Source organism: Lynx canadensis, chromosome A2, assembly GCF_007474595.2.
Source record: "Lynx canadensis isolate LIC74 chromosome A2, mLynCan4.pri.v2, whole genome shotgun sequence".
In the NCBI taxonomy this organism is placed as follows: domain Eukaryota; kingdom Metazoa; phylum Chordata; class Mammalia; order Carnivora; family Felidae; genus Lynx; species Lynx canadensis.
Window position 1 is genome coordinate 121,990,229 of NC_044304.2, and position 24,942 is coordinate 122,015,170.

The 24,942-nt window shown below is 51.0% G+C and overlaps 1 protein-coding gene across 3 annotated transcripts in view; it reads left to right on the forward strand.

The window, feature by feature from the left end:
• The window catches only part of ADCYAP1R1 (ADCYAP receptor type I), a 59,575-nt gene extending 35,002 nt beyond the window's left edge, over nt 1–24,573 (forward strand). The window contains exons 10-17 of one of the 3 annotated variants that reach the window (XM_030308187.1): nt 758–911; nt 1,334–1,394; nt 1,924–1,993; nt 6,465–6,556; nt 13,566–13,649; nt 16,780–16,909; nt 18,292–18,333; nt 19,769–24,573. In XM_030308187.1, coding sequence (XP_030164047.1) covers nt 758–911; nt 1,334–1,394; nt 1,924–1,993; nt 6,465–6,556; nt 13,566–13,649; nt 16,780–16,909; nt 18,292–18,333; nt 19,769–19,957 — 822 coding nt within the window. In that variant the 3' untranslated portion in view covers nt 19,958–24,573. The remainder of the gene's footprint in view (nt 1–757; nt 912–1,333; nt 1,395–1,923; nt 1,994–6,464; nt 6,557–13,565; nt 13,650–16,779; nt 16,910–18,291; nt 18,334–19,768) is intronic. The other 2 variants (XM_030308189.1, XM_030308190.1) reach the window with 2 other exon arrangements.
• Nucleotides 24,574–24,942: the final 369 nt, after the last annotated feature.

A 24,942-nucleotide genomic window follows, 5' to 3' on the forward strand; every position in this document is an offset into this window, starting at 1 on the left:
TTTCCTGTCCCTCTCTCTGTACATGTACTTGGCAGAACAGATGTGGAAGGGAGAGTGGAAATGCCAAGTCCCACTTGCCCAAGAAGGAAACTAGGTTCAGAGAGAGGGCTGGCCTGGCCCCTGGGCATTTAACTAACCCATGACAGAGCCAAGGGGCTGCTTGGCTTGGATTTTCTCCAGACTACCTCCCCAATTGTCATACCTTTTGGAGGTAAGCAGAAAATACAGGCTTTGATGGAATAAGATGGAAAGAACATCCCAGAGCACAGGGTCTTGAGCACAGGAGGGCATACTTGGAGCCGGGGGTGGGGGGGGGCAGTGTCTCTCTGAGATTTCTGGGGGCCAAGAACATTCCCCCTTGATGTCCAAAACCTTTATTTTACCAAGGAGCCTCCTGCAGGGTCCTCTATATCCACCTTACCTGGAGGGGCTGGAGAAGGAGCAGGAAAGACCTGGGCGAATGAGCCTGGGGAGGGGAGAGGGTCCTGTGCTCGCCCCCAGCCCAACTCTTTTCTGGCATGTGTAGAGTTGCCTCCATGGGCAGCTTCGACTCAGAATCATAGGATGCTACATTTTTAACTCTTCGAATCCAGGAATGTTGAGTCTTTCAGCCCCATGGGGTGTTTGAATCCCAGCATGTCAGAACTGTAGGGCCTTCAGGATTCTACCCGGTCCTGTTGGGCTGGATTTCCAGGGCTGGGTGGGGGCCAGCAGTGGGAGCTTCATGCCTCCCTCACCCTCCCTGCCCTCTTTGCAGGTGGAATGCAAGGCCATAATGGTTTTCTTCCACTACTGTGTCGTGTCCAACTACTTCTGGCTATTCATCGAGGGCCTATACCTCTTCACCCTGCTGGTGGAGACCTTCTTCCCTGAGAGGAGATACTTCTACTGGTACACCATTATAGGCTGGGGTAGGTCACTGGCTGTGGCCTGGACAAGCTCAGGCCTCATGGCCAGGTACGTCCTTGGTCCCGCGGTCAGGGTGTATTAGGTCAGAGGAGGGAGGCCCTTCCCTGCCCTGCAGCTGATGGTGTGCTTCTGGTTCTTGGACCCTTTCTTGCTCTTCCTGCCCATAGAAACCCACCATCAGAAAGAGGTGATAGGCTCAGGAGTCCTTCTGAGAAGTGAGATAGCCCAGGGTCTTACGGGTACATGAACCCCCAGGAGGCACTTAGGGTCCCCAAGACTCCAGATCTAAAAGGGAGACCTGCCCCATGGGTCAGAACCCCCTGTCTGAGTGGGGACAGCAGCTTCTGGGAGCCCCAAATCTGAGGGGAACCCAGGGCCCGTGGGTTTTCCTGTTATCACCGAGCTTCTTTTCTTGCTCTCCCAGGGACCCCAACCGTGTGTGTGTCTGTGTGGGCTGTGCTGAGGCTCTACCTCGACAACACAGGGTGAGTACATACCCGAGGGCCAGGGCGAGAGCCCCGACGGGCCTCAGTGGCTGCTCCGACCTAACATTGACTGCCCACCCCCACACCCTGACCCTACCACAGATGGACCACATGGTCACATCTCAGCCAGAACCTAGTGAGAATGTGCAGGGCTTCGGAGTCCCTTTCTACTTTTGGGCCCAGCTCTGAGTGTCTTTTTTCCTTTCAGGGAGAGGAGGAAGAGTGTTGGGGGTGAGATCACCCCTCCACAAGCCCTGGGCCTGAAGGGGGAACAGGGCCCTTGCCCAGGAGCCCATTGGTGACTCCAACTCTTGTGCTCCACTTCCTGCCTTGACAGGGAGCAGAGGGAAGGCCCGGGGTACTAGAAGAACCAGAACTGGGCTCGGGTCTGCAAGCATGCCTGAGCACTTTCTTTCCAGCCAGCCCCTCCTCAGAGAGCTGTAGGGGAAAAGTGCCACAGTGGGGCCAGGGGCATTGTCCTGTGGGCATCCCAGCCCTGAGCTTAATCTCTCTTCTTTCTCTCTTTCAGCTGCTGGGATATGAATGACAACACAGCTCTGTGGTGGGTGATCAAAGGCCCTGTGGTTGGTTCCATAATGGTGAGTATCCTTGAGACAAGGAGGGGGGAAGAGACAGGGCCTGGGCAGAAAACAGGAGAAGAGGAGAAATACAGAGGTTGCTTTACAAACCATCCTCTTTCCTTTTCATGGCTACATTATATTCTGGAACATGGATACACAAGTTATTTAGCTATCCCACTAGTGTTGGACATTTGGATTATCTCATTTTTCCTCATAACAAAATATGCTACTTGGAGCAGTTGTGTGCATAATTTTGAGCATGAGTATTTCTTTAGAATAAATCTATAGAAATGGAATTGCTGGGTCGGAACGAGTACCTCTTATCATTGTCTGCACTTAAAATATCAAACATTTACATTTTTGCATACTCTTCTGGGGAATAATGGTAGCTCATCGTTTTAACGTGAATCTCTCCACATTGCTGGTGCAGTGAAGTATTTTTTTTCCAAGCACTTATTGAAAATTTGTTTTTATTCTGGTCATTACCTGTTTATTTCTTTTGCTCGTTTTTCTTTTGCTTGCTTTGATCACTTGTCTAACTGTTTGAAAGATAGTAATGCTTTGTCGGTTAAACACGTTGTAAGTGTGTTTACAAGACTGCATAATTTTATTACAGTCAAACTATCAGGTTTTGTCTTCATGAATTCTGAAACTTATTTCTTGTTTGTGGAAGTCTTTTCCCATCCTAGGATATAAAAGTATTTTTAACTGTTTTATAACAATTTTATGGGTTGGATTATTATATATATGTCCTTAATTTAGCTAATTTTTTAAAGTTTATTTATTTTGAGAGAGAGAGAGAGAGAGAGAGAGAGAGCGAGCACAAGTGGGGGAGGGGCAGAGAGAGAGAGAGAGAGAGAGAGAGAGAGAGAGAGAGAGAATCCAAGCAGGCTTCATGCTGTCAGCACAGAGCTCGACATTAGCCCATGAAACTGTGAGGTCATGATCTCAGCCATGATCAGGAGTCGGACACTCAACGGACTGAGCCACTGAGGCACCCCAGTCAAGCTAAATTTTTATTTCTTTGTCTAATCTGAAATGATATCTAATCTTCCTTAGTTTTTTTCCCCCAGTTGGATAGACATTCCACCCTTTTAATTTTTTATTAAATAGACCATTATTTCTCTATTATGTTAAAATGTTACTTTATCATGAACATTCAATACATTCTTCTTGTATTTAGTTCCAGACTTTCTATGTTATATTACTAATCTATTAGGCTATTTCCATGGTGAATGCCCTCTTGTGTTTGTTATTATTAACCTGGTAGCAGGTTTTGAGATCTGGTATGTTAATATCCCTTTCTTTATTGTTTTTTCCTTCAAAATTTTCTTGCACACTTACTTTTCAAGTGAACTTTCAAATATCCTTGTCAAATTGCAAAAAAAAAAAAAAAGAGTCTGGTCAAGAGTTTTAGAGAAATTGCATTGAATTTATAAATTAATTTGGAGAAGTGATTTTCTTAAAAATTTGTAATCTTCCTCTCCAAGAACATGGCATGATTCTCCATTTATTCAGCCTTTCTCATAGAGTCATTTGTATAGCTTTTTAGTTGTCTTGTCCAATTTACCTGCAAGGTATTTTCCATTCTGTGCTTGTATTGAATCTGGGACTCATTCTGTCATTGTATGTTCTAGTGGGCTACTAATAGGGAAACTATTAGTTATTGTGTATTTTTGGTTACCTTTTCTCGGTTACCTTTTTAAACTCTCTTATTAGTTCCTGTCCCTTTTCAGTTGGTTTTCATGGGTTTTCTAGGTAGAATATTACATAATCTGTAAATGAAAATAATTTTACTCTTTCTAGTATTTATATCATTTATTCCTAGGTTTTGATGAGGATGGTGTTTGCTGTATAGTTTTGGGAAGTTATTCTTCATTGAGCTAGGAAAGTTCCTATTCCTGGCTTGTTTTAGTGTGTATTTTTTAAAAATCAGGAAATCCAATATGTTTTGGAAACATTTTCTGGAGTGATCCCTTCTCTTCATGATGGACGTTTATAATATTCCAATTTGTCTTCCTAATGAACAATGCTACAATGGATATATTTGTGTGTGTCTTTGAATATGTGTGAATATATCTTTTAGAATTAATCTCTAGGAGTGGAATTTCTGGGACAAAGGGTACGTACATTTAACATTTTCATAGATATCAAATGAACAGAATACAAGAGTGCTCATTTCTCATGTCTTTGTTGATGTTTTGATTACTGAACTATTCACCAATCTTATGGGGGAGAAGGGTAGTTTATTGTTTTAATCTGTTAATGTGACAAATATTAGTAGATTTGTTTTTTTCCCCCTGAACTTCCGGTGTAGAACCTTTATGGACACGATCTGTTTGTTCTTTTAATACACTGCTAAATTCTATTTGTTAACATTTTTTTTTTTTAATTTTTTTTTTCAACGTTTATTTATTTTTGGGACAGAGAGAGACAGAGCATGAACGGGGGAGGGGCAGAGAGAGAGGGAGACACAGAATCGGAAACAGGCTCCAGGCTCTGAGCCATCAGCCCAGAGCCTGACGCGGGGCTCGAACTCCCGGACCGCGAGATCGTGACCTGGCTGAAGTCGGACACTTAACCGACTGCGCCACCCAGGCGCCCCTGTTAACATTTTGTTTGTAGTTTTTGCATTGTTCTTTGTATGTTCTCTAGTGTTAGGTGTGTGGTGTGTGTGTGTGTGTATGTGTGTGTATTTATATGCTTTCTTCATTGTCCGGGATTTGGAGTAGAGTTTTGTTAGCCTAATAAGTAATTTGTGAGGTTTTCTTTTTATTTGCTTTTAAACAAAAGCAAATGAGGTAGTTTGTAAGTTACATCTTCCCTGAAGGTATTAAGAGACTGGTCTGTAAAGTTATCTGCATTTTAATGCCTTTTAGTGCATGCATCTTTGATTAGTTTATTTCAATTTCTCCTAAGGACATTGCTCTACTCAGATTTTCCACATCTTCTTTTAACTTTTTTAAAGTTTATTTATTGAGAGAGAGAGAGCAGAGGAGGGGCAGAGAGAGAGGGAGAAAGAGAATCCCATGCAGGCTCCATGCCACCAGCACAGGGCCCCACACAAGGCTCAAATTCATGAACCACGAGATCATGACCTGAGCAGAAACTTGAATCAGACCCTCAATTGACTGAGCCACTCGAGCACCCTCTATATCTTTTTTTTTTTTAATTTTTTTTTTTAAATTTATTTATTTTTTGAGACAGAGAGAGACAGCATGAATGGGGGAGGAACAGAGAGAGAGGGAGACACAGAATCCGAAACAGGCTCCAGGCTCTGAGCTGTCAGCACAGAGCCTGACACGGGGCTCGAACTCACGGACCGTGAGCTCATGACCTGAGCCGAAGTCGGCCGCTTAACCAACTGAGCCACCCAGGCGCCCCCCTCCATATCTTCTTGATTCGATTTTGTTAATTTCTATTTTCCCATTTTGTTTGATTTTCCCTTGTGATTTAAAATATTCTATACATCTGTTGTCTTGTCCTCCTTCTGATCCCTAAATTTGTTTAGTTGTATTTTCTCCTTTTGGATCGACTAACATTTGCAGTGAGCAGTGTTCTGTGCTGAATTCCAGGTACTGTGTAGACGCTGGGCTTGTAGTGGAGATCATTGAGAGAACCCTGACTTCATAGAGCATGCTTTATCTTTCTAATTGATCTGTGGAAACAAACAAACAAAAAAACAAAGCCCCCAAATAAAGTTTTTATTGATCGTCTACCTTTTTCCTATTTCTTTATAATGCATTTTTATCTTTATTAATTTCCTTCTTGTGTAAGTTAAAACTGTGGCACTTCCCCCTAGCTTTTGATTTGAATGCTTCATTATATTATCGTCGATATTTACTATGTTTTAGTAAGTTAGTGTCAAGTTCTGCATTTTTCTTTTCTCCAGGCACTGCTTTGGCTCCATCCAGATGATGTCACTGTATGGTCCTTTCATTGCACCTTGTTTCTATTAGTTTGCTCCCTGTCCTCCCCTTTCTGTTTAGAGAGATTTTGTCCCTGATCTTCATCTGAAGGTAAATGCTGTCATTGTCATTTCCAGGCAGCTTTTTAATTAATAATACTTATGGTTGTCCTTTCTGGTTCCCCATGTTCAGTTACTCTGAGCTTGGAGTTTCTCCAGAGGACAGCTCTCACCTCGGCAGGAGCCTCTTCTCTGTCTGTTTGGCATTGTTTTCCATCACCCCGATCCGATTTGCTTTCTCTTCTAGAAATTGCCTACTTTTCTGGCTCAGTCATGAGCCAGAAATACTCAGTTTTTCTCAGTGCTCTTATGAAACTCTTTTTCTTCTATCTCCTCTGTCATTTCAGCAATAGTAAATGGGAGGCAAACAAGTGTTCTCACGTTGCCATCTTGGATTCTAAGTCTAGATGGGATTTTGACTGATCAGAGAGGGTCCTCCTGGGGCAGCAACAGTCCATGCAGAGGCGAGAGCTGTGGCAAGTCTTTGCCCAGAATCATTTCTGTCTTTTCTTTGCTCTTCAGGTTAACTTTGTGCTCTTCATTGGCATCATCGTCATCCTCGTGCAGAAACTTCAGTCTCCAGACATGGGAGGCAACGAGTCCAGCATCTACTTGTAAGTACCATTGTGTGAATGCCATAGTCACTTCCAACAGCTATGTGGGCCCTGCACTGAGGTCACAGGAGAAGGCCTAGGTTTTGCTGACAGGGTAAACCAGCAGCGGCATTTGCAAGACTTCTTTCTGATTAAAATGCCTTTAAAATGTAGTTGCCTTGCCTGTCCTTTAGCCAGCCCAGGAGCTAATCCACATGGTGATTACATGGAAGGGAAGAGAGAGAGAGAGGAAGAGATGGTCAGACCCTGTGTCACATGAGGAAAAGCAATATGGAAGACACCAGATTCCTTAGGGTAGTTAGGGTCTTAGTTGTTTCACAGTTGGATTTCCTTTGGGGATCTTGGTTCTGTGGGAAGTTCATGAATGCCACTGGATGCACTGTTGCCTGATGTCCCCACCCCAGCCCAGTGGGGCTGAGCAAGTTGCTCAGCCCCGACTAGCGAACCAGGTGGACATTCTTGCTGGCTATTGGAAGAGGGGATTTTTTCTCTTCTCCACCTTCTTTCAGGGAAGCTCTATCTTCGGGCCTGGTCTTCCTCCTATAACTCCCTCCTCCCTGACCAGAGGGACAGCTGATATGTTTGACATAGCTGGGGTTCCTCAGGCAACACTTACCATTGAGTGTAGGGTTTTCTCCACCTCCATGGCTGTTTGGCTTTGCTTCCTACAAATCTTTTCGCAGTCACGTCCCTAACAGCTTGCCCCACTTGCTCTGCCACCCCTCTCCCAGCCTTCCACTTATTCTGAATCAGACCAGGAAGCTTCCATTTCACCCTTCTTGCCTCATGATCAGGAGAATGACCAGCTGGGTGTGTGGGGTGTGGGGACACTGCTGCTGCCGGGGGGGAAGGTCGAACCCCTGTGGTTGGCTGGTGGAGTCAGATGGGCACAGAAAGTCTGAGGGCATTCTCTGGGGTCTGTCCATGGGCAAGATGGAAGCCATATGTGTTGCCTCTTTAGTTTTTAAAGAAAAGAGCAGATTAGAAGGAGCTGAGGTATTCTCATGGTGTCAGTGGGGGCTTGGTCCTGTTTTCATTGGAGACTCCAACCCAGTGGGGCTCAGAACCTTGATGGCTGCCAGTGGACAAGTAGAGCAGCAGAGAGACCCCACCAGAGGGTTCTCCTCACCGGCCATTCTCCTGGATAGACGGTGTGGCAGGAACTACCCAGAGACCCATCCCAGATCCTTAGGGCTTCCCCAGAGATGCAGAACTTGCCCTGGGTCTGTGTGGTCAGCTTGGGCGCCTGCCTTGTAGAAGTCCTTCCCGTGGGGCTGGGGGATCTGCATAGGGCCTGGCTTGGTCAGCCTTGTTTTCCCTGCATTTAAGGATGATTACATTTCATTGGGAAAGACCCCCTACCTTTTTTTTTTTTTTTTTTTTTTTTGCTGTCCATTTACTGTCTCTTTTTTTTTCATGTTTTTGCAAGTGTTTTTTGTTTTTGTTTTTTTACCAACCCCTGCTTATCTGTATGTGTTTATGTAGTCAAAAATTTGTCATGCATATAAGTCATAAAGTCTCTAAGGCCTTGCACTGGGGGACCAGTGGGACTGGCTCCCTATGACTGACTAACTTCCCTAGAGGGATCATTCCTACCTTAGTCTCTAGCACCCACAAAACAGAGCCCTGCCGCTCCCTTCACCTCCCTGTCTGGCGTCAGCTCTCACGTCCTATGTCTAGCCACACGGTGGACTGCTCTAGGGCCGAATGCCTCCCATGCAGTTGTTTCTGACATCTGAAGCTACTGGCAGCTAAATTGCCCTTTTCTTTCCTTTGAGCTCCAGCCTTGGTCCCCCTACTCTCTGCTTGCTGCTGGGAAGGGTTTCTTCTTCTGGGGTTTCTGGGATCTCTTCTCTGGGAGGCTCCCCCTTCCTTCCCTCCCACAGGGACACACACAGGGATCCAACTGCAACCTAATAAGGACACTCTACTGACCCCAACGCACACTTCACCAGCTTAGACATCTTGTGGTAGGCAGCCGGAAGCTCCCCAGGTCTGGTGGGAGGGAAGTGTGGGGTCAGGGTTTCCGAAATATTCCCAGACTGGGAGCTGTAGGATCCTGTCCGGCCTTCCTAATGCATAGACAACCATTTGTAAGAGTGATTTATACATTTAAGTACATTTAAGAACCAGCTGGTTGGTTTGCTTCTGCTGTGGACAAAAAAATCCCCTTGCAATCTCAGAAAATCCTCTTTGGTGCTAGTCTCAAGCCCCAAAGACAAAAAACTCAGGTGCGGTTGGCAAGCCAGGTGGGAGGGCTAACACAGGATGAGGGGCCCTTGATCCCCTGACATTTAGCAACCTACATGAGTGTTTCCAGGGTCAAGGAGACCCTGTTGGTGGAAAGTGAGGGATAATCAAGGAGACGGTGCTGCTGAGGACTGCAGGCTTTTTGCCAACACTTGCAACTCCGTCCACGCACATTTAGTGCCCACGAACACCCAGTGATCTGGTGGGCTGAGTAAGCATCCCTTTTTACAGCTGAGGGAGCTAGTTGTCAGTGTAGTGCAATGAATCCAGTAGGAGCAAGTGAAGCCATAGCTGTGGTGCCGCCAGCCCTTGGCTCTAAGCTTGACTACACCATCTTTCCTGTCCTCGAGGAAATGACAGATGAGAGATGGTGTTCAATAAGTGTATAAGCAAGGCTTCCTGGAAGAAACGGCCCCAATGGGATCCAGCCTTGTAGAGAACTGCCCCCCTCCCAGAGTGCTTTGGGCTGGGAGGTGTCTGCTGTGGGGGGAGGGGAGACTATCGGGGGGATGGGAAGGGGCAGGACCTGGTGGGAGAGGAGATTTCAGGGCTGTGCCTGAGTCCCCTTGGGCCACCAGAGTTATGTGTGGGGCAGAGAGGCCCCTTCAGATCTGCCCACAACAGCTTTCCGATTTTTTCCTCTGTTTCCAGAACAAATTTAAGCCTGGGAGTCCCCAAGAAAGCCCGAGAGGACCCCCTGCCTGTGCCCTCAGACCAGCATTCACTCCCTTTCCTGTAGGTTGGTTCCAGCTGCTTAGATGATAAGGGTTTGAGATGGCGCTTCTGTTGGAGGCTTGGACCCCCGCAGGGGGTGGTAGCACTGAGCCACCCACACTCTTTCACCTGGTGCTCCTGATGAAATGAGTCGCTGGCACCAGGACTTGGGCAGGGGCCAGGCGTGGAGTGTGGGCCTGGGTCAGGGCTTGGCATGTGCTCTGGCTCATTGTCGTCTGGGGTGGGGGTTAGGGCTCAGCCTGAGGCTGGGATCAGGGTTAGTCTGCTCTTTCCTGCCCTTAGCTCTGCGAGAAGCCGGCTGGCTCAGAAAAGGGAGGGTGAGTTCCCACAGACATGGACTGTGCTGAGACCGTCTCCAGGAGCTGGCTTTACTCCCAGCTGTCTCTCCATTACAGGATGGGCATTGGAAGCTGGGTCTGGGCTCGGGGAGAGAACCCCCATCTGTATTTCCCTCAGGGACCTTGCAGAGCAGGTCTGCACAGCCCCTTGGGTGAAGGAAGGAGATGAGAGCAGATACCATGATGTAGATAGCAGGGCTGTGACATACCCAGCGTCTGAAGGGTGACCTCGACTCCACAGACAGGCTCTGTGGTGGCAGAAATGCAGCCAGGAAGCCATCAGTCCAGGAGCTCAGCCCACAGCCTAAGGCTTCCAGTTCACATGGGGCTCCATTTCCCACTTCCAAAGCACCCCTCCTCTGTCTAGGAGGGCCCCGTCCTCACAACTCCTGTTAGGGATCAGCAGCGGGGGAATGGTTACTCCTGTTTTGCAGATGAAGAAACTGAGGCCCAGAGAAGGAAAGTGACACCACCTGAGACCACCCAGCAAGTCAGTGTCTAGACAAAGCCTTGAGCTCAGGTGCCCTGACCCCCCAGGCTGGGGAGGGGGCACAGAGGGTGAGCTTGTCCTCAGTGGTGGGGGAGGAGGGAGAGGTGGGCAGAGAAGCTCCAAGATCTGCTGAGCTGAGCTGAGCTTCCGGCCAGAGTACCAGCACGGTGTGCAGCGCTTGCCTGGGGGCTGGGCCAGGGTTCTGGGGCTTTACAGCACCTTGCCATCATGAGGGACCCTATGGAGAATGTTCGGTTCAGACTGAGACCTTCTGTAGGCCTGCCAACTATCCCAGTGCTTCAGTGATCACTAGGAACAAGGTGAAATAGACAGGGGTGCTGCCTCAAAGCCGCCCCCACCACCACAGGATGGGGGTCTAACATTCGGTCCGGCATTTCCTGGGGCTACAGCAGCTTTGCACACAAAAGTCACCAAAGCTCCAAAGCTTCCATGGAGTTTAGCCTGTGACCAAAACAGGGGTCGAAGAAACCGTGTGCTGCCTCCCTGGGTTACACACCGAAGTGCTGAGACCTGGAAGTGGCTTTGACCTTCCTGCAGATACACAGCAAAGCCTTGGCAGAACCAGACCCGGGAGCCAGGGCTTCCTGGTTTCCAAATGCAGCCGTGGGCCCTGCACCTGCCATGGGGATCTCCAGCCTTCTGATTCAGTTCCCGCCCAGCACCCTTGTCTGAATGTCTTATCCTCCCTTGGGTCCAAATCAGAACTGAGTTCACCAGCCAGTCTGGGTTTATGTCTTCCTTTTGATTAAATTCCTTTCACTAATTGTAGTGACTTTTTAGAGGTCATGACATCTCTTCCTTTCTCACATCTATATCTGGCTTTTCTGCCCCTCTCTTGTGTCATTTCAGTGGGTCTCTTTGCACAGAGCCATTGAAGGTTTGGGAGAAGTGGAGTATTTGGGAAGAAGGCCACTTACCTCTTTGCCCAGATCCTTCTCCCGAGAGGCCTCCCAGGCATCAGGTCCCCCCACTTTGTTTACCCTTCCCTGTCCGAGACCCACATCTTTTTGAGGGGCCTGATCTCCCAGCTAACTAAGTGCCCTCTAAGGAAATCAGAGGAGTTTGTATTTACTGTGTCCAGGGCCCAGGAATGTCAGGGACAACTTGGGAGCTCAGAGACGGAACAGTCTCAGAAGAGAGCAGCTGAAGCTTTAGAATTCAGGGTGAGGGCTTAAGCCTGGTGGGGACGGGGCGGCATCTGAAGTTTGGGTTCCTGGGCCCTCAGCTAGGCCATGGTTGAGGGATCAGGCCACTGGCTGTAGGAGAAAGTAGCCAGCCATTCAATCTGGACCAGGTAGAGAATAAATTTAGAGGCTACAATGGTTCCCATTCCTGAATACCCAATTAAGTTGTTTTAATTTGTGAGAAAAAGCATACTTATGTGTCCATCTGTCTCTTCGTATGTGTATGAAACAGACCTTTGACATTCACTGAGGACACATGAAAAAACTTCTCAAATATGGGACTTCCTCATGACAGTGTGTTTCGAGCTTCGAGTTGTATGTGGATCACCTAGGGACCTTGTTAAAATGCAGATCCGGAGCCAGCAGGGCTGGGGGTGGCACCTAAGATTCTGCATCTCTAAGAAGCTCTCAGGTGGTACTGATGCCGCTGATCTGGATAGCAGAGCCTCACGCAGGACCTCACATCCCATGTCTGTAAAGTGGGCCAGTAGTGCCCTCACAGAGGGGTGTGAGCTGAGAGGTGCCATTTTTTAAGTGGGAACACCACGCTTGACTGTGGCAAGGGTCCTGGGTGGACCTCTGCTTGCCTCCTCTTTGAAGTGTGTGATTCACATTCGTGCCTCAGCAAAATGACATGTCTCCACATGTCAAGGACCTTCAGACTTCCTCTCAAAGATCGGGAATCACAGATTACAAATCAGTGAATGCCCAAGGTCTGGTCTCTTCATGTGTATTTGTTCTCATGTGTATCAGATCCCTGCAGATAGATCCGTTCACCAGCAGGTGCCAGGAGCTCGGTACCTCATGGTGCCTGAGGAGGGTTCGTGAGGGAGGCTGCTCTTTTGAGGTCTGATGAGAGAACACAGCTCTTCATCCATGTCTTACACGCTTATCAGAGAAGGAGAAGAAGTGTCTGTGGCTTGTCCCCACCCACGCAGAAGCAGGACCGTGATGAGCTAGAACAGATGGAAATTCCGCCTGACCTCTCTGAGGGGGTGGAATTTCTCAGTGCCTCACCCAGGCTAGTAGGGCTAACCCGGGGCTCACCTGTGGATGCCTCGGTGTTTCTGCAGGCAGTGGGGCGGTACCCAAAAGGGGCCCTTCTCAGCCTTCAGCCCCTGCCCTTTGAACTTCAGAAAGTCTAGCCCAGCGCTGTGCTGTAGACCTCTCAGCAGGGACAACAATGCCCTAGCCTGTGCTCTCCAGTATGAGAGCCACTAGCTGCACGTGGCCGTTGAGTCCTGGCAAGGTGGCTAGGGGAATGGAGGAAAGCGGATTTCTAATTTGATTTAATTTTCATTCCAATAGCTGCCGATGGGTAGTGGCTGTCCTATTGGACAGTGCAGATCGAGACCAATTAACAATCTCTTCCAGCCATCCCGCCTCTCCCCCCCCCCCCCCCCCCCCCCCCCCCCCGCCCCGTATGCCCACACTGAACTGCCTGGGGGCTCAGAGAGGACGAGGTGCAGGCAGAAGAGTGAGAGGTGTAGAGGAGAAAGACCAGTGGACACCCAAGCCCAGGACTGGCCTGATTCAGGCTGGGTGGGCCCGGGCTAGGCAGCACGAGGTCCACGGGTTGTGTTTCCAGCTGCCCACCTGGCTGAGTGACCTCCGACAAGGCCGTGCTCTGAGCCTGGACCTGACTCAGCCAATTTCTGGGGCCCCTGCTTGAGACCCAGCCCCGCCCCCACCTTCAGAACACACGTTCCCGCCAGCTCCCCTTACCTGTCTGTGGACCCAGCGAGAGCGCTCGTTGCGTGCACGTGTGTTCGTGCACACACCTGTACACGTATGGGCATGCATTTCTATGTCCAGAGCTGACCATGTCTTGGCCCCTGGCTTCCTCATCCTCTTCCATGTCACTGCCCCAGCCCTGTCTCCATCCCTGGGCTCCTCTGCCCTCCCCTGAGCCTTGGCGCTCCAGGTCCACCTCAGTTTCTTCATTGCCCGATGCCCCCAGCTGACAGAAGTGCTGATCTTGTCACACCCAGCAGCTGCGTGCAGAAATGCTACTGCAAGCCACAGCGGGCTCAGCAGCACCCTTGCAAGATGTCAGAACTGTCCACCATAACTCTGTAAGTGTGCGTGGCGTGGCTGTGGCCGGGAGGCCCGGAGGGGAGGGGGCCGCATGCTGCTGCCGCTGCCCGGAGCTTGCATCCCGCCGGCTGGACGAGAGCGGAGAGCGAGCCTGTGCCTCCAGCCCGGCCCTTTCTGCACTGTTGCATGTTGTTGTCTGTGTGTCTTGTGAGTTCTCTGCAGCCTCGAGGCCCTCGGGGCGGGGTGGGGTGGGGTGGGGTGGGGGGAGGTCGTGGGGATGGAGTGGCAGGGCTGAGGCCTGGAAGCCTCTCCTGCAGCCGCCCCGACGTGTGGTCTTCCCAGAATCCCCCACTTCCCTGGGCTCGTCTTTGCAGCTGCCAAATCAAGTTCTAAGACCCTTAGAGCTTGAATTCTCAGAGACTGTCCCCCTGCACGGGACAGGACCCTCACCCTGAGGAACCTCACTCACGCTTCATGTGCCAAGTGGCTTAATCCCCACACTGACCCTATGAGATGGGTTCTTGTAGAAACACCATTTTACAGATAAGAAAACGGAACGCAGAGAGGTTAAGTACTCACTCAGGGTCACATAGTTGGTGTCTCTAAGTGAAGCTCAGTCTTAACTTGGAAATTGCTTGAAGTGGAGGAACCCACTCTAATTTGGGCAGCTCTGACCAAATTGGAAGGTCTTCTTGGTATTTTTTAGGCTCTCTGCCCATTCATGCCTCTTTCGGGCAGGACAGAGGCTGAGGCCTGTGTCACTGTCTCTGTGGCTTAACCAGATCATAGGGTGATTCTGTGACTGACCTCCAAGGGGTCCCAAGGCTCACACCATATGTCCCTATTCCATGGCCTCTGGTCAGCTCTGAAGTAGAGAGGTCCCAGAAATATGGGCCCTAGTGGCCTCCTCATCTGCCCTCTCTGCCCTGTCTACCAAAGGGGTCACCGAGATGCCCTGGGTCCCTGACAGAAGTCCCCGTCCATTCCAGGGGACGGCTACAGGGCCACCAGGGAGGAAAAGTGTTGCCCTTGCTGCCATTTGCCACATGGCCAGGAAGTTGGAAGGACCTGAGCTCGTGTCTGAAAGGGCCCTGCTTCTCACACGATGGGCCCATCCATCCACTGCCACCATGAAAGCTGGAGAGGCTTGGCCTTTTGGTTTCCAAGACACTTTGGAACTGTAGGGTCAAGTCCCTGCAAACAGGCCCACATATGTAGGGGAGGCAGGGAAGGAGGAGGGCAGGGACAACAGGCACGCCCCAGGGCTGCCTTCCCTCCTGAGTCCCTTCAATTAAGCTTCACTTGTAAAGTAACCCCTTTAGGCAGGGTTGCAGAGTGGTTCCCCAGGCGCCCACATACCTCAGTTCCAGGCCACTTGCCTCTCCTTTTTGGACCTTCATTTTTCAGCCATCACTCCCTGTTGCCTCTGGTGCTAGCCACTGGATGCGCAGAGATGAGTAGGACCCGAGCCCCGGGTCGTGGTCAGGTTTCAGAGCTCTGAGGCTTTCGTATGGTCTGGACGTTCGTTTACCCTTTCACGGGCAGGCAGGTGCCTTCTGAGCGGGAAGCCCCCAGCCTGGCGTGTGCTGGGTGCTGGCCAGGGAAGGTAACTGATAAGCACCATGCCTACCTCCAAGGAGCCACAGTCTGAGAGAGGATAGACCACTCAAGAACCACACCTGGGCTCAGAGTGGGACCTCCTCACATCCTGTTGGCTCCAGCCCTGGTTCTGGGGCACCTGGGTCCTACAGAACGGGCTGCCTGTGAGCAGGGACGGAAGGCATGGGCACTGGCTCTCTGGGGGGCTTCTTCCTTCCAGGGCTGAGTGGTGGTCCACCTGAAGGTCTTCTTAGGCTACCCCTCCTCTTTCCTTTGTGTCGCCTTCTCTGCTTTTCTTTTTTCCCTTCCCCCTCCCTCCTTCCTTCCCTCTCATTTGAAACTGGGAAGCCAAGGGCCTCACTCAGACTCCATGGATTCACCTTCTCCTAAAATCTGGAGCCCCCACATGCAACAGAACATTCTCTCCCACAAAGGCTGGGATGGGGAAGAGGACAGGGTACATATGTAACTGTCCCAACTCAAAGGGCCATCCCACACCCGGCTGTCCATCCCTGTGGACAATAACTGAGAGGGAGGGGAGCCGAACCTCCCACTTATCCCCAACTCCGATGGCCCAGGGGGCAGACTGCACCTGCAGGGCAGGGCTGGCTCTTCCAGAAGATCCAGAGGGAGCCAGTACACTGGGGTGGGTGAAGATGGGGTGCTACTCTTGGAGACTCCCTGGGAGTACCCCTTCTGATAGAAGAGGACCCACAAGGATATGCAATATTTACCTTCCAGATGTCATACCATGGCTCTGTGCCCCCGCCCATCAGAGCAGAGCCCCACCCACTGGGCTTAGCAGCCAATGGCCAGCAGCCTCAGGGGGCACGGAAGTCCCTTTGGTCCTGTCTGTCTTTAACCCACAAGCTCCGAGCAGATAGCCTCCTCTCTCTTGACTGTTTCCCTGGTGGCAGGTTCCTCTGGCTTAGTTGGTGCTTGTTTATTCCCAGTGTCAGTAAGTCCTTCCTAAGATCCCTCCTAGGTCTCACCCACTGTGCACCGCACCTCTCCCCCCGACCCCCCCGCCCCACCCTGGTCTGCACTTCCCCATCACTCTCCATGAGTGTCCTGGCAACCCCAGACTCAGAAAAGCCCACTGCCTCTGTGGCCCCTCAGGGGGTTGTCTTTTTAGGCACATGGAACTTCCTTCCAGAGCAGGAGAGGGTTTGCTTTGCTTGAGGGTCCATGATGTCATTCAAGCCTTCTGAATCCAATCCCTCTATTTGCACTGACTTCACTTTTCCCAGGGGGTTTGCACCTCCCACAAGGGGTGTCTGTCAATCACACACTCCCGTGTGCATTTTTAGTGACTACAGGATACGGACATGGCCTAGAGGGATGGGATGTCCCCCGAGAACCTCCCAGGGAGTTCTGGAAGGCCTGCTCTGTTGGCCACCATTCGTCCCAGGCCCCATTCTTTCTAGGAAAGAATCCCAAGAGGGTCTGTGGACAGCAGCCCCAGCCCTGGGGGAGAGCAGGGAGCTGGGACCGGCGTCTCTGCCCTCCCTGGTTCCAGCATCAAGACTTGGCAGTTCCCCAGAACAATATCTTGTTCTCTCCCGACAGACGGCTAGCCCGGTCCACCCTGCTGCTCATCCCGCTATTTGGAATCCACTACACGGTATTCGCCTTCTCCCCGGAGAACGTCAGCAAGAGGGAGAGGCTTGTGTTTGAGCTGGGGCTGGGCTCCTTCCAGGTAGGTGTGGCAGAAATGGCAGGTGGAACTCGTGGAGAGCCAGGGAGGGCCCTGGCCCCTGACCTGCCAGCGGTTCTGACTTCTTTAACCCAGTCTCAGCCTCGTGTTTCTGTCTCCGAAATGAGTACTAGAAGAGAAGGGAGCTGGGCGAGCCCCTTCTGCCGTATACCCTGTGGGCTCCCGAGAGAACACACACTGATGTCTTGTTGCCGCATCTGGGCGTTCTGAGCAAGGCCTCCCTTGGGTGCCCATCCCTCACCTTCAGCCTGGGACGTGAGCACAGTGCTCTCCAGAGACCTCTGTGTCCACAGCCTGACTGCAGTCTACAGACCATGTCTCTTCTGAGCGCTGGAGCTCGGTCTTACCCCGGTTGGGGTCCCCAGCACAGGACCTGGCCACAGAGAGCAGAATGAGCTGAACAGGTAGATGAGCAAAGAGATGCATAAATGATCCAGGGACTAGCAAGTGGGGAGCCATGAATCCATGCATGGAGGCATAGGTAGGTGGGGTTTTCAGTATGTGAGGGAAGGAGTGAGCGAGTTGGTATGAGGATGCACAGTGACTGCATTAACAGATGGCAGCCCAGGTGGCCAGTGAAAGTAGCAGTGGCAACCTTGGGTCCCCAGGACTGAGCACCTCTCCCTAAGCCAGCTGTTTAACCCAGCTTCTTGATGGTCTAACACAGAAGGTTACTCTGTGTATCTGACTTAATCTCTTCCCCCACCCCGCCCCCATTTTAACCCAAGGCCACTTCACCTGTTAGAGTTCTTAGCCTGGTGAGGCTGGGAGTTGTACAGACACAGCCCCAGCTTGGGAGTCAGAACCCAGGGCTTCTGTCTAAGCACAGAAAATTCTAAATGCAAAGAATAAGCGTAAAGGTAGGAAGAATAGACAGCTGCCTGCTCTGTGCCGGGCATTTACTCGTGTGTGTTGTGTGTGCTGTGTGCAAGAGGATCTGGCCAAGGTGGGGTGGGATGGGGAGGTATCAGGGATAGAGACATAGGTCTGTTCTATCCTGGAGTAGTGCCGTCCTCAGGGTCCTACAAACTGGTTAGGGGGCCCAGAGAACATCCAACAGACATCTAGGACAAGCTTCTTGTAGAAAGTAGGATAGAGCTGGCCCTTGGGAATGGGAAGGATCTGACCTAGGAAATGTGAGATCCAAAGTCGGGGTGTAGCCATTTGGCCTCATGGGGACGGCCATCTTGGTTCAGCAGAACTTTACCCATCTTACTGCAGGTTCCTGGGCAGGTGGCCTCCTATCCAGTTCATTATATTTTTCTGCCTTCTAGGGTCATTCCCCTTTTCCTCCACCTCCTATACTCCCAGTGCACAAGGTCCCTTGCTAGCATTCTCAGGTTATTTTTGCTCTTTCTCCCTAGGGTTTTGTGGTGGCTGTTCTCTACTGTTTTCTGAATGGGGAGGTAAGACTCTGGCCCTCTGACTTCCTAACAATGGAGGTGGGGATTGCCAGGGAGCAGGCAGGTAGGGACATCGCCTGCTGCCTACCAGAGCTGATTCCCTAGACCAGGGCAATGCCAGGCTCCCAGAACCTGGACGAGGGGGAAGGCAGTGGTGCTAGGGTCTCCTGACAGCCTCCACCCCGTGCCAGAATCTCTCCCACTTTGCCTACTGTGCAAGGCATCAGCTGTGCCTGGAAAGGCATTGCCTGCTGAGCACAGCCCTTCCTGGCAGGGCTTGCATAGTAAGACTACCTTAGTAAAGAAAAATGGAAAGTGAGGAAGGGTGAGGTACAGACAATGGGACCTATAGTTTATGAGGCTGTGATGAGCAGGGCTGCTGAGGAGGGACTCTGGGGACTTGGAAGAGACCCCGGGAGAGGCCTAGAACCTTCTTGTATTGTTCCATTCCCAGGATGATGCTTTTGAATAGAGCCCATAACAGAGGTGCTGGGATAGGGATGGGGACTGAATGGGTGGGATGGGTTTAGAGAGTGGGCAGGAATCATCGCATCTGTGCTGGCATCTTGCCTGCATGACCTCAGCAGGCTCCCCCTCTTTTTGCATGGGAGAAACCAGAAGTTAGGGTTCAATGATTGCCAAGACAATCTATGGGAAGGTCAGATGAGGATAGATAAGGAGACAGAGCCCTGCAGGGGGTGGCTGGGGAGACAGGAAGTGGGAGTGTGTGGAGCTTATCAGGAGCCTGTGGGGGAGGTGGGGGCTGGAATTGGAGGGCTGGATGCTGGTACCACTCACTTCTAGTCATGCAGTTCATGCACTAAGCAAATGTGCTGGACTGAGGGGGCATATGGAGGCTGAAACTGGCCATGCCCTGTACTTAACTATGCTAACAGCAACATGGGGGGTGTGTTCAGCCAGAGAGTGCATTATTTAGTGGTCCTCAACCCTGACTGCATATTGGAATCCACTGGGAAGCTTTACAACCTATGGATGCCTTACCGCAGAGATTCTGATGTAATCGTTCTGGGATATGATACGGGCATCTGGACTTTTAAAGCTCTCCAGGTAATTCTAATCTGCGGCCCACTGTTAATGGTGTGAGAGAGTGGGGCTCCTTGCCCTGATCTCCCTGACCCAAGGGCCTGTGAGCTGGTCTCTGACTATGGAGCACCAAGGCCCAGGAACAGAGGCCCACAGAGAACAAGAAGCTACTGGAGGGTCTTGCTCAGTGACTTGGGAAAGGGGCTGAGGTCAGCTCCTCAGAGGCCTTCTTTCCCATTGGTGGCCTTGAGGGCTACAAGTGCCATTTGGGAGTTGCTGGGTACTGCAGGAGGTGGCAGGGCCAGCCTGGGAGGGGTCCCGGGCAGAGCATTCAGGTGGATGAGGCTAGAGAAGGTGTCTGTCTGGAAGTGACTGTCCAAGTTGCTCCCTGCAGGTACAGGCGGAGATCAAGCGTAAGTGGCGGAGCTGGAAGGTGAACCGCTACTTTGCCGTGGACTTCAAACACCGGCACCCATCCCTGGCCAGCAGCGGGGTGAACGGGGGCACCCAGCTCTCCATCCTGAGCAAGAGCAGCTCCCAGATCCGCATGTCCGGCCTCCCAGCTGACAACCTGGCCACCTGAGCCCGCGCTCCCCTCCTCCTCTCCTCCACACGCAGGCTGGGGTTTGTGGGCAGGCGCCGGCCCACGCATGTTGTGCTTCTTCTCTCACTTCGGGCAGGCCTGAGGCTGGAGGCTGGGCTCCCTGAGGTGGGAGAAGGATGCAGGGCGCAGATGGGTTATTTCCTCTCCCTGTTTGGCGCTGGCCCCACCCACCGTGGGCCGCTGGGCCCTGATCCAGACATGTAAATACGCCACAAATTTTGAAAAGTTGTCTCATTCCCTACCCCTTTGCCCACTGTCCCTGCTCACCTCAAGCAAGTCCCCAGCTTTACCCTGCCCTGTTTCCACCAGCCTCAGTGATCTCCTTGACCTGGTCAGTGAGGCCCTGTCAACTGAGGCTGACGACCTTGCTTTGGGGGCTTGGGGTGGGCATGTCCAACAGCCACCCCCCCACCAAGTGTCTGACTTTCAGCGTGGACTCCTTGAATCTCCTTGCCACCTGAGGCCCTTCTCAGACCTGGCCCAGTGTCTGAGGCCTGCCAGAGGTCCAACTTGGGCTCCCAGAGCATCCTTTAGTGCAGGCGAGACCTGAGTCAAGACTCCTTCATACCCTCCCCCAGCATCTTGGTGTCTAGGTGCCCAGCTCCTGGGTACAAGGGCAGTGGGATAGCTCCAGAGTTTTTCCATTCAGAGACTTGATTTTGGGTGTGGGGCTAAGGGTCCCAGAATGTTCTGGTGCTCTTCATTTGGTAGAAGAAAAATTGCCAAGAGCCAGAAATGTGGATGTGATTGGAAAGGAGATGGAAAGAGTTTGGGGCTCCCATGGAAGAAGACCTTCACTGGCTGCATTATTTTACCCCCAACTCAAGGTGAGAGGGGGTTCATCTGGTAGCCTCCCTTCTGCCCCTCCCATCCCCAGGCATCAGCTGCGGACTGTGAGAGATGGATGCCTCAGAGACACTGCTCCCTACCCATGCCTAAGCCTTCCCCCTCCTCATTTCTTCTTAAGTTAAAGCCATGATTAGGATGAACCAGCCGCCTTCCTGTGATGTCAGTGAATCCTGAAACACCTTATGCCTCCATGTGCCCGAGTCCAGGGCCTAGATTTCCCCCTCACCCCACCCCCATGGACAATGAGGATCCCAGCCACCAGCTCTTTGGGCTTGGGCTCAGCTACTGAAATATCTCTGAGACCTTTGCAAAGACTTCCCTCTGTGTATTCTTGACATTGAATCACCACGGACGCTAGAGTGTCCTAGGGTGTTGGGAGGGGAAGCCACACGTGCCATGCCTGTTAGCAGAAGCTGCAAATGGGAGCGATGGCAGATCCCCAATGCCTGTTATGGTTCTCCAGATGCAAATTGCTTGGCCACAGTCTAGGAATTCAAGATGGGGCGCAACTGGGTTGGGGGAAGATGGACAGAAGTGCTAGAGTGCCACGGCCCATGTGGGGGGCCCATTTCATTCTATGTCAACTTTTGGTGGTGGTCCTGTCCAAGTGTGTTTGTGGACTTCTTTCATGATCATGTTCTGGAATGCTTGGGGAATTTGCGTGGAGAGGAAATACTGCTTAGCTTGGTTTTATAAAGAGGAAGGGGCTTGGGGGTCTGTTTTTGGAGAGGTCTTCAAAGTGACTGGAGAAGGACTTAGTTGCTTTGTTTGGAGACAAGCCCTGTGTCCGTGGCCAGTGAAGCACTGTGGGTCCCTGGGTCTTTGGCAAACCTAGAATCTGCCCTAGTTGGGCTCAGACTACTGATATTGTGGACATGCAGCTCCCTATTCTGGGCCTTGGTTTCTCCATTTGTGGGATGCAGGGACTTCTAAAGCTTCTCTAGGCTCTGTACTTCAGGAATTCTCCAGTTCAAAAGTAAGCAGATAAAAGGGCATGCATCATTGTTATGTGTATCATCTAAGGTTTTGAAGTGTACATGTTTGTGTATATGTGGAGGGAAGGGAGGATGCTGTTTATTTTCTCTTTCTTAGAAAGGAAACATCTGTTTCTTCCACTGGGACACCACAGTGGAAGCTGGTGGGCCAGAGGGAAAGGTCATGACAGGGACAATTGGACAGGTGCCTTGGGCGTGATGTGCTGACCCAGCCGTGTGCCTAGCCAGGGCAGGGTGCCACGGCTGCTTGGATAGTAGCCACCTCCAGATCCTAGGAGCAGTCCCTTAACTGGACCCCATTTCTTCACCCCTGTCCCCACCAGCAGATCTGCTTCACTGTGGAAAAAGAGACTTTGATTTTATATACACATACACACACACACACACACACACACACACACGTCATCAGCAAAAACATCATCAGGCCTGAATTCCATGTGCTGTGCTGTCACCTGAGCCCTGGGTTGCATCCTTGTAGAGGTTCCAGGTTCCCGTTGGTTTGTGGTTTGTTTTTCTGTCTGAATGAGTTTTTGCCCGTCTTGTGCACTAGATGTACCCAATGTATTTAGAATGTTCCAGGAGGTTAGGCAGCTGGCTTAAAGGCCACTGGCAGTGGGTGAGAAGCATAAGGTTTGGGTAAAAACCTTCCCTCTCTAGTCTTGGTTTTCAAATCTGTAAAATGGGAAGTAAGATGAGATGATTTGTGTAGCCCAGTGCATGTTTGGAATTCTCTGTCTAAATACCAGCCATCTAGTTGCTGGGAATGGGCCCCAGGCAGGGATTGTGGTATTTGCCTGACTGGAAAGGATAAGAAATCCTGTGCAGCCAGGAGGGGTTTGAAGGTCTTGGGAATGGTTAGGTTGGAGAAGAGCAGAGGTATCCAACTCCTTGACTCTAGAAGATCATTACCAGGAAGGTTTTTTTTTTTTTTTTTTTTTCTTGTTTTATGCAATCCTAAAGGGCAAGCGTCACCCAGGGGAGGCTGAATTCTCCTTGGAATGAAGCGATTTTTCAACCTCTTCCATGAATGTCCTGCCATGGGAAAGGCCGTGTTAGGAGAGAGTCTCCAGCCCTAGGGGAAATGGGATTTCAAGTCAGGGATGCTGAGGCTGTCAGGGAATCTGAGAGGGAAGTGTGTGTGATTTGGGCAGGGGGGAGGGGTTCAGTGGCTTTTTGGTGGTACCCAGCACTGTGGGCTTCTTAACCCCCTACTAGAGGCTGGGCTACTTTTCCTGTCTCAGTGGGTAGCTGTGTGGCCCTCCTTGACATATCCAGTGGCCTGCAGTGATTCCTTCTCTGACCCTTACCCCTCCCCAAACCAGCTTCTCCACGGATCAGGGCCAGGCAGCTGGAGCTGGGCCCAAGGCTCGAAGTACACATCATCACTCACCAAGTGTGCTCACTCACCTCCTTCATCTGACCCTTTCCCTTCCTGGAAGGAAAGCTAGAAGAGGCTTTCTTTGTGATTCTGTGAGTACCCTTGACCCCTTCAAGGTCACTCCAAAGTGAAAGCAGTGAGTGCTTTGTCATCGTAAATTCCTGCCTGAGCCCAGTGACCATGGAAGCCAGCCAGAAGAGCTCTGAGCAGGGAGCGGGGAACCCAGGCTTCTCCCAGCTTTGCCACTGACCTGGCCTTGACCCCATCCCCATATATCTTCAGGGAGACTCACGAAGCACTAGATCTGGGAAAGAAAATGGAGATCTGCAGGTCAAACCTCCCCGTTGGGCTGACGAGAAATCACTTACCAGCAGGCCTAGCACAGTGCCTGTATTGTGTTGGGATCCAATATGCTTTACAAACCTGAGTGAGAAAGTGGGCCCACCATCCTGTGCCCAGCCTTGCACGTGAGCCAGAATAAAGTGTCCGTACAGAAAACATTCAGCCTTGTGCAAGAGAGGGGCTCTGGCTACAGAAGTTGTTAGGACTCCATATTGCAGGAGGAACAATGGCGTCAGTGTGGCATGGGGAGACCTGTGTTGTAGTTCAAGCCTTGCCACCTGCTCTGTCCTCCAAGGCTTGGCCTCTTTGAGCCTCTGCTTCCTAATATGAGACATGGGAGGACATGATTTGCAGTCTGCTCCTCAGGCCAGGGATAAGGTTGAAATGAGACATTCTTGTGTGTAAAAGGGCTTTGGAAACTACGCAGGTAGGGGCTGGTTTCTGGGGTGAAGATCCCTGAAAGGGATCCCATGCTGTTTGTCAACTACTTTGAGCCCTCCTGGGTTAACCTTTGCCCCACTTGTAAAACCACCAGCACCGGGGGTAAGGGGAAGGCCAGTGGGCTCTGACAGACACAGAATTCCAGGCTTATCTCTGCCAACAACTGAATAGTTTGTTCCTGGGGTTAGGATGGGAGAATTTCATGTGGGTGGTGATTTCCATGTCACCTGCATGGGAATTCTTCAAGGATCTGGGATATCCCTGAAGTGGGCTATGTGCCCCTTTCTTCTTTCCCTAAATGTGAAGTCCTGGGATGCGTCTGTGCTTGGCCATTTGTGTCTTGTCTTATGTCCGTGTTTTATAGTTTGCCCTGTGAGGGCTGAAGTGGGGCAGTCCCCAGCATCCCAGATGTGGCTCCAGGCTTGCTTGTGGAACCAGGCTCACCTGTGTTTCATCTCCCACAATAAAGATAAACCCCGCAGACCTCACTGCTACTGCTGCCGCCATTAATGCTGTGCTCACAACCTTGTCCTGGATTTTAAGGATGTCAACCTGCTGTAGATAACTCAATAAATGTCTTATCATTTTTCCTGGTGGCTGTAACTTGGCAGAAGTGGAGGGCAGGGAGGAGAGGAGGTAAGGAGGGGAGGAAATCTGATCATCCAGAGTAATCTGGTTTACACAGTCCTGTGGCCTTCTGGATTCCAAGGGAGAGGTGTGAGAACAAGCATAAATGAGCTTAGGTTGGGCTTGGAAGAGTCAGGTCCTAGGATCATGCAAACTGAATGGAATGAAGATGTCTTGGATGTTTTGGGTTCCTAGAAATGGAAGTAACTCACCCTACGGTCTCTGATGCCTCGTGGCCTTCATATTGTTTTATCAGCACGGCTACCAGATCCCTCAAAGCTTGCCTACAGTGAGCATTTCATTCCAGGTAAGCACAGGTGCATCATTGGCTG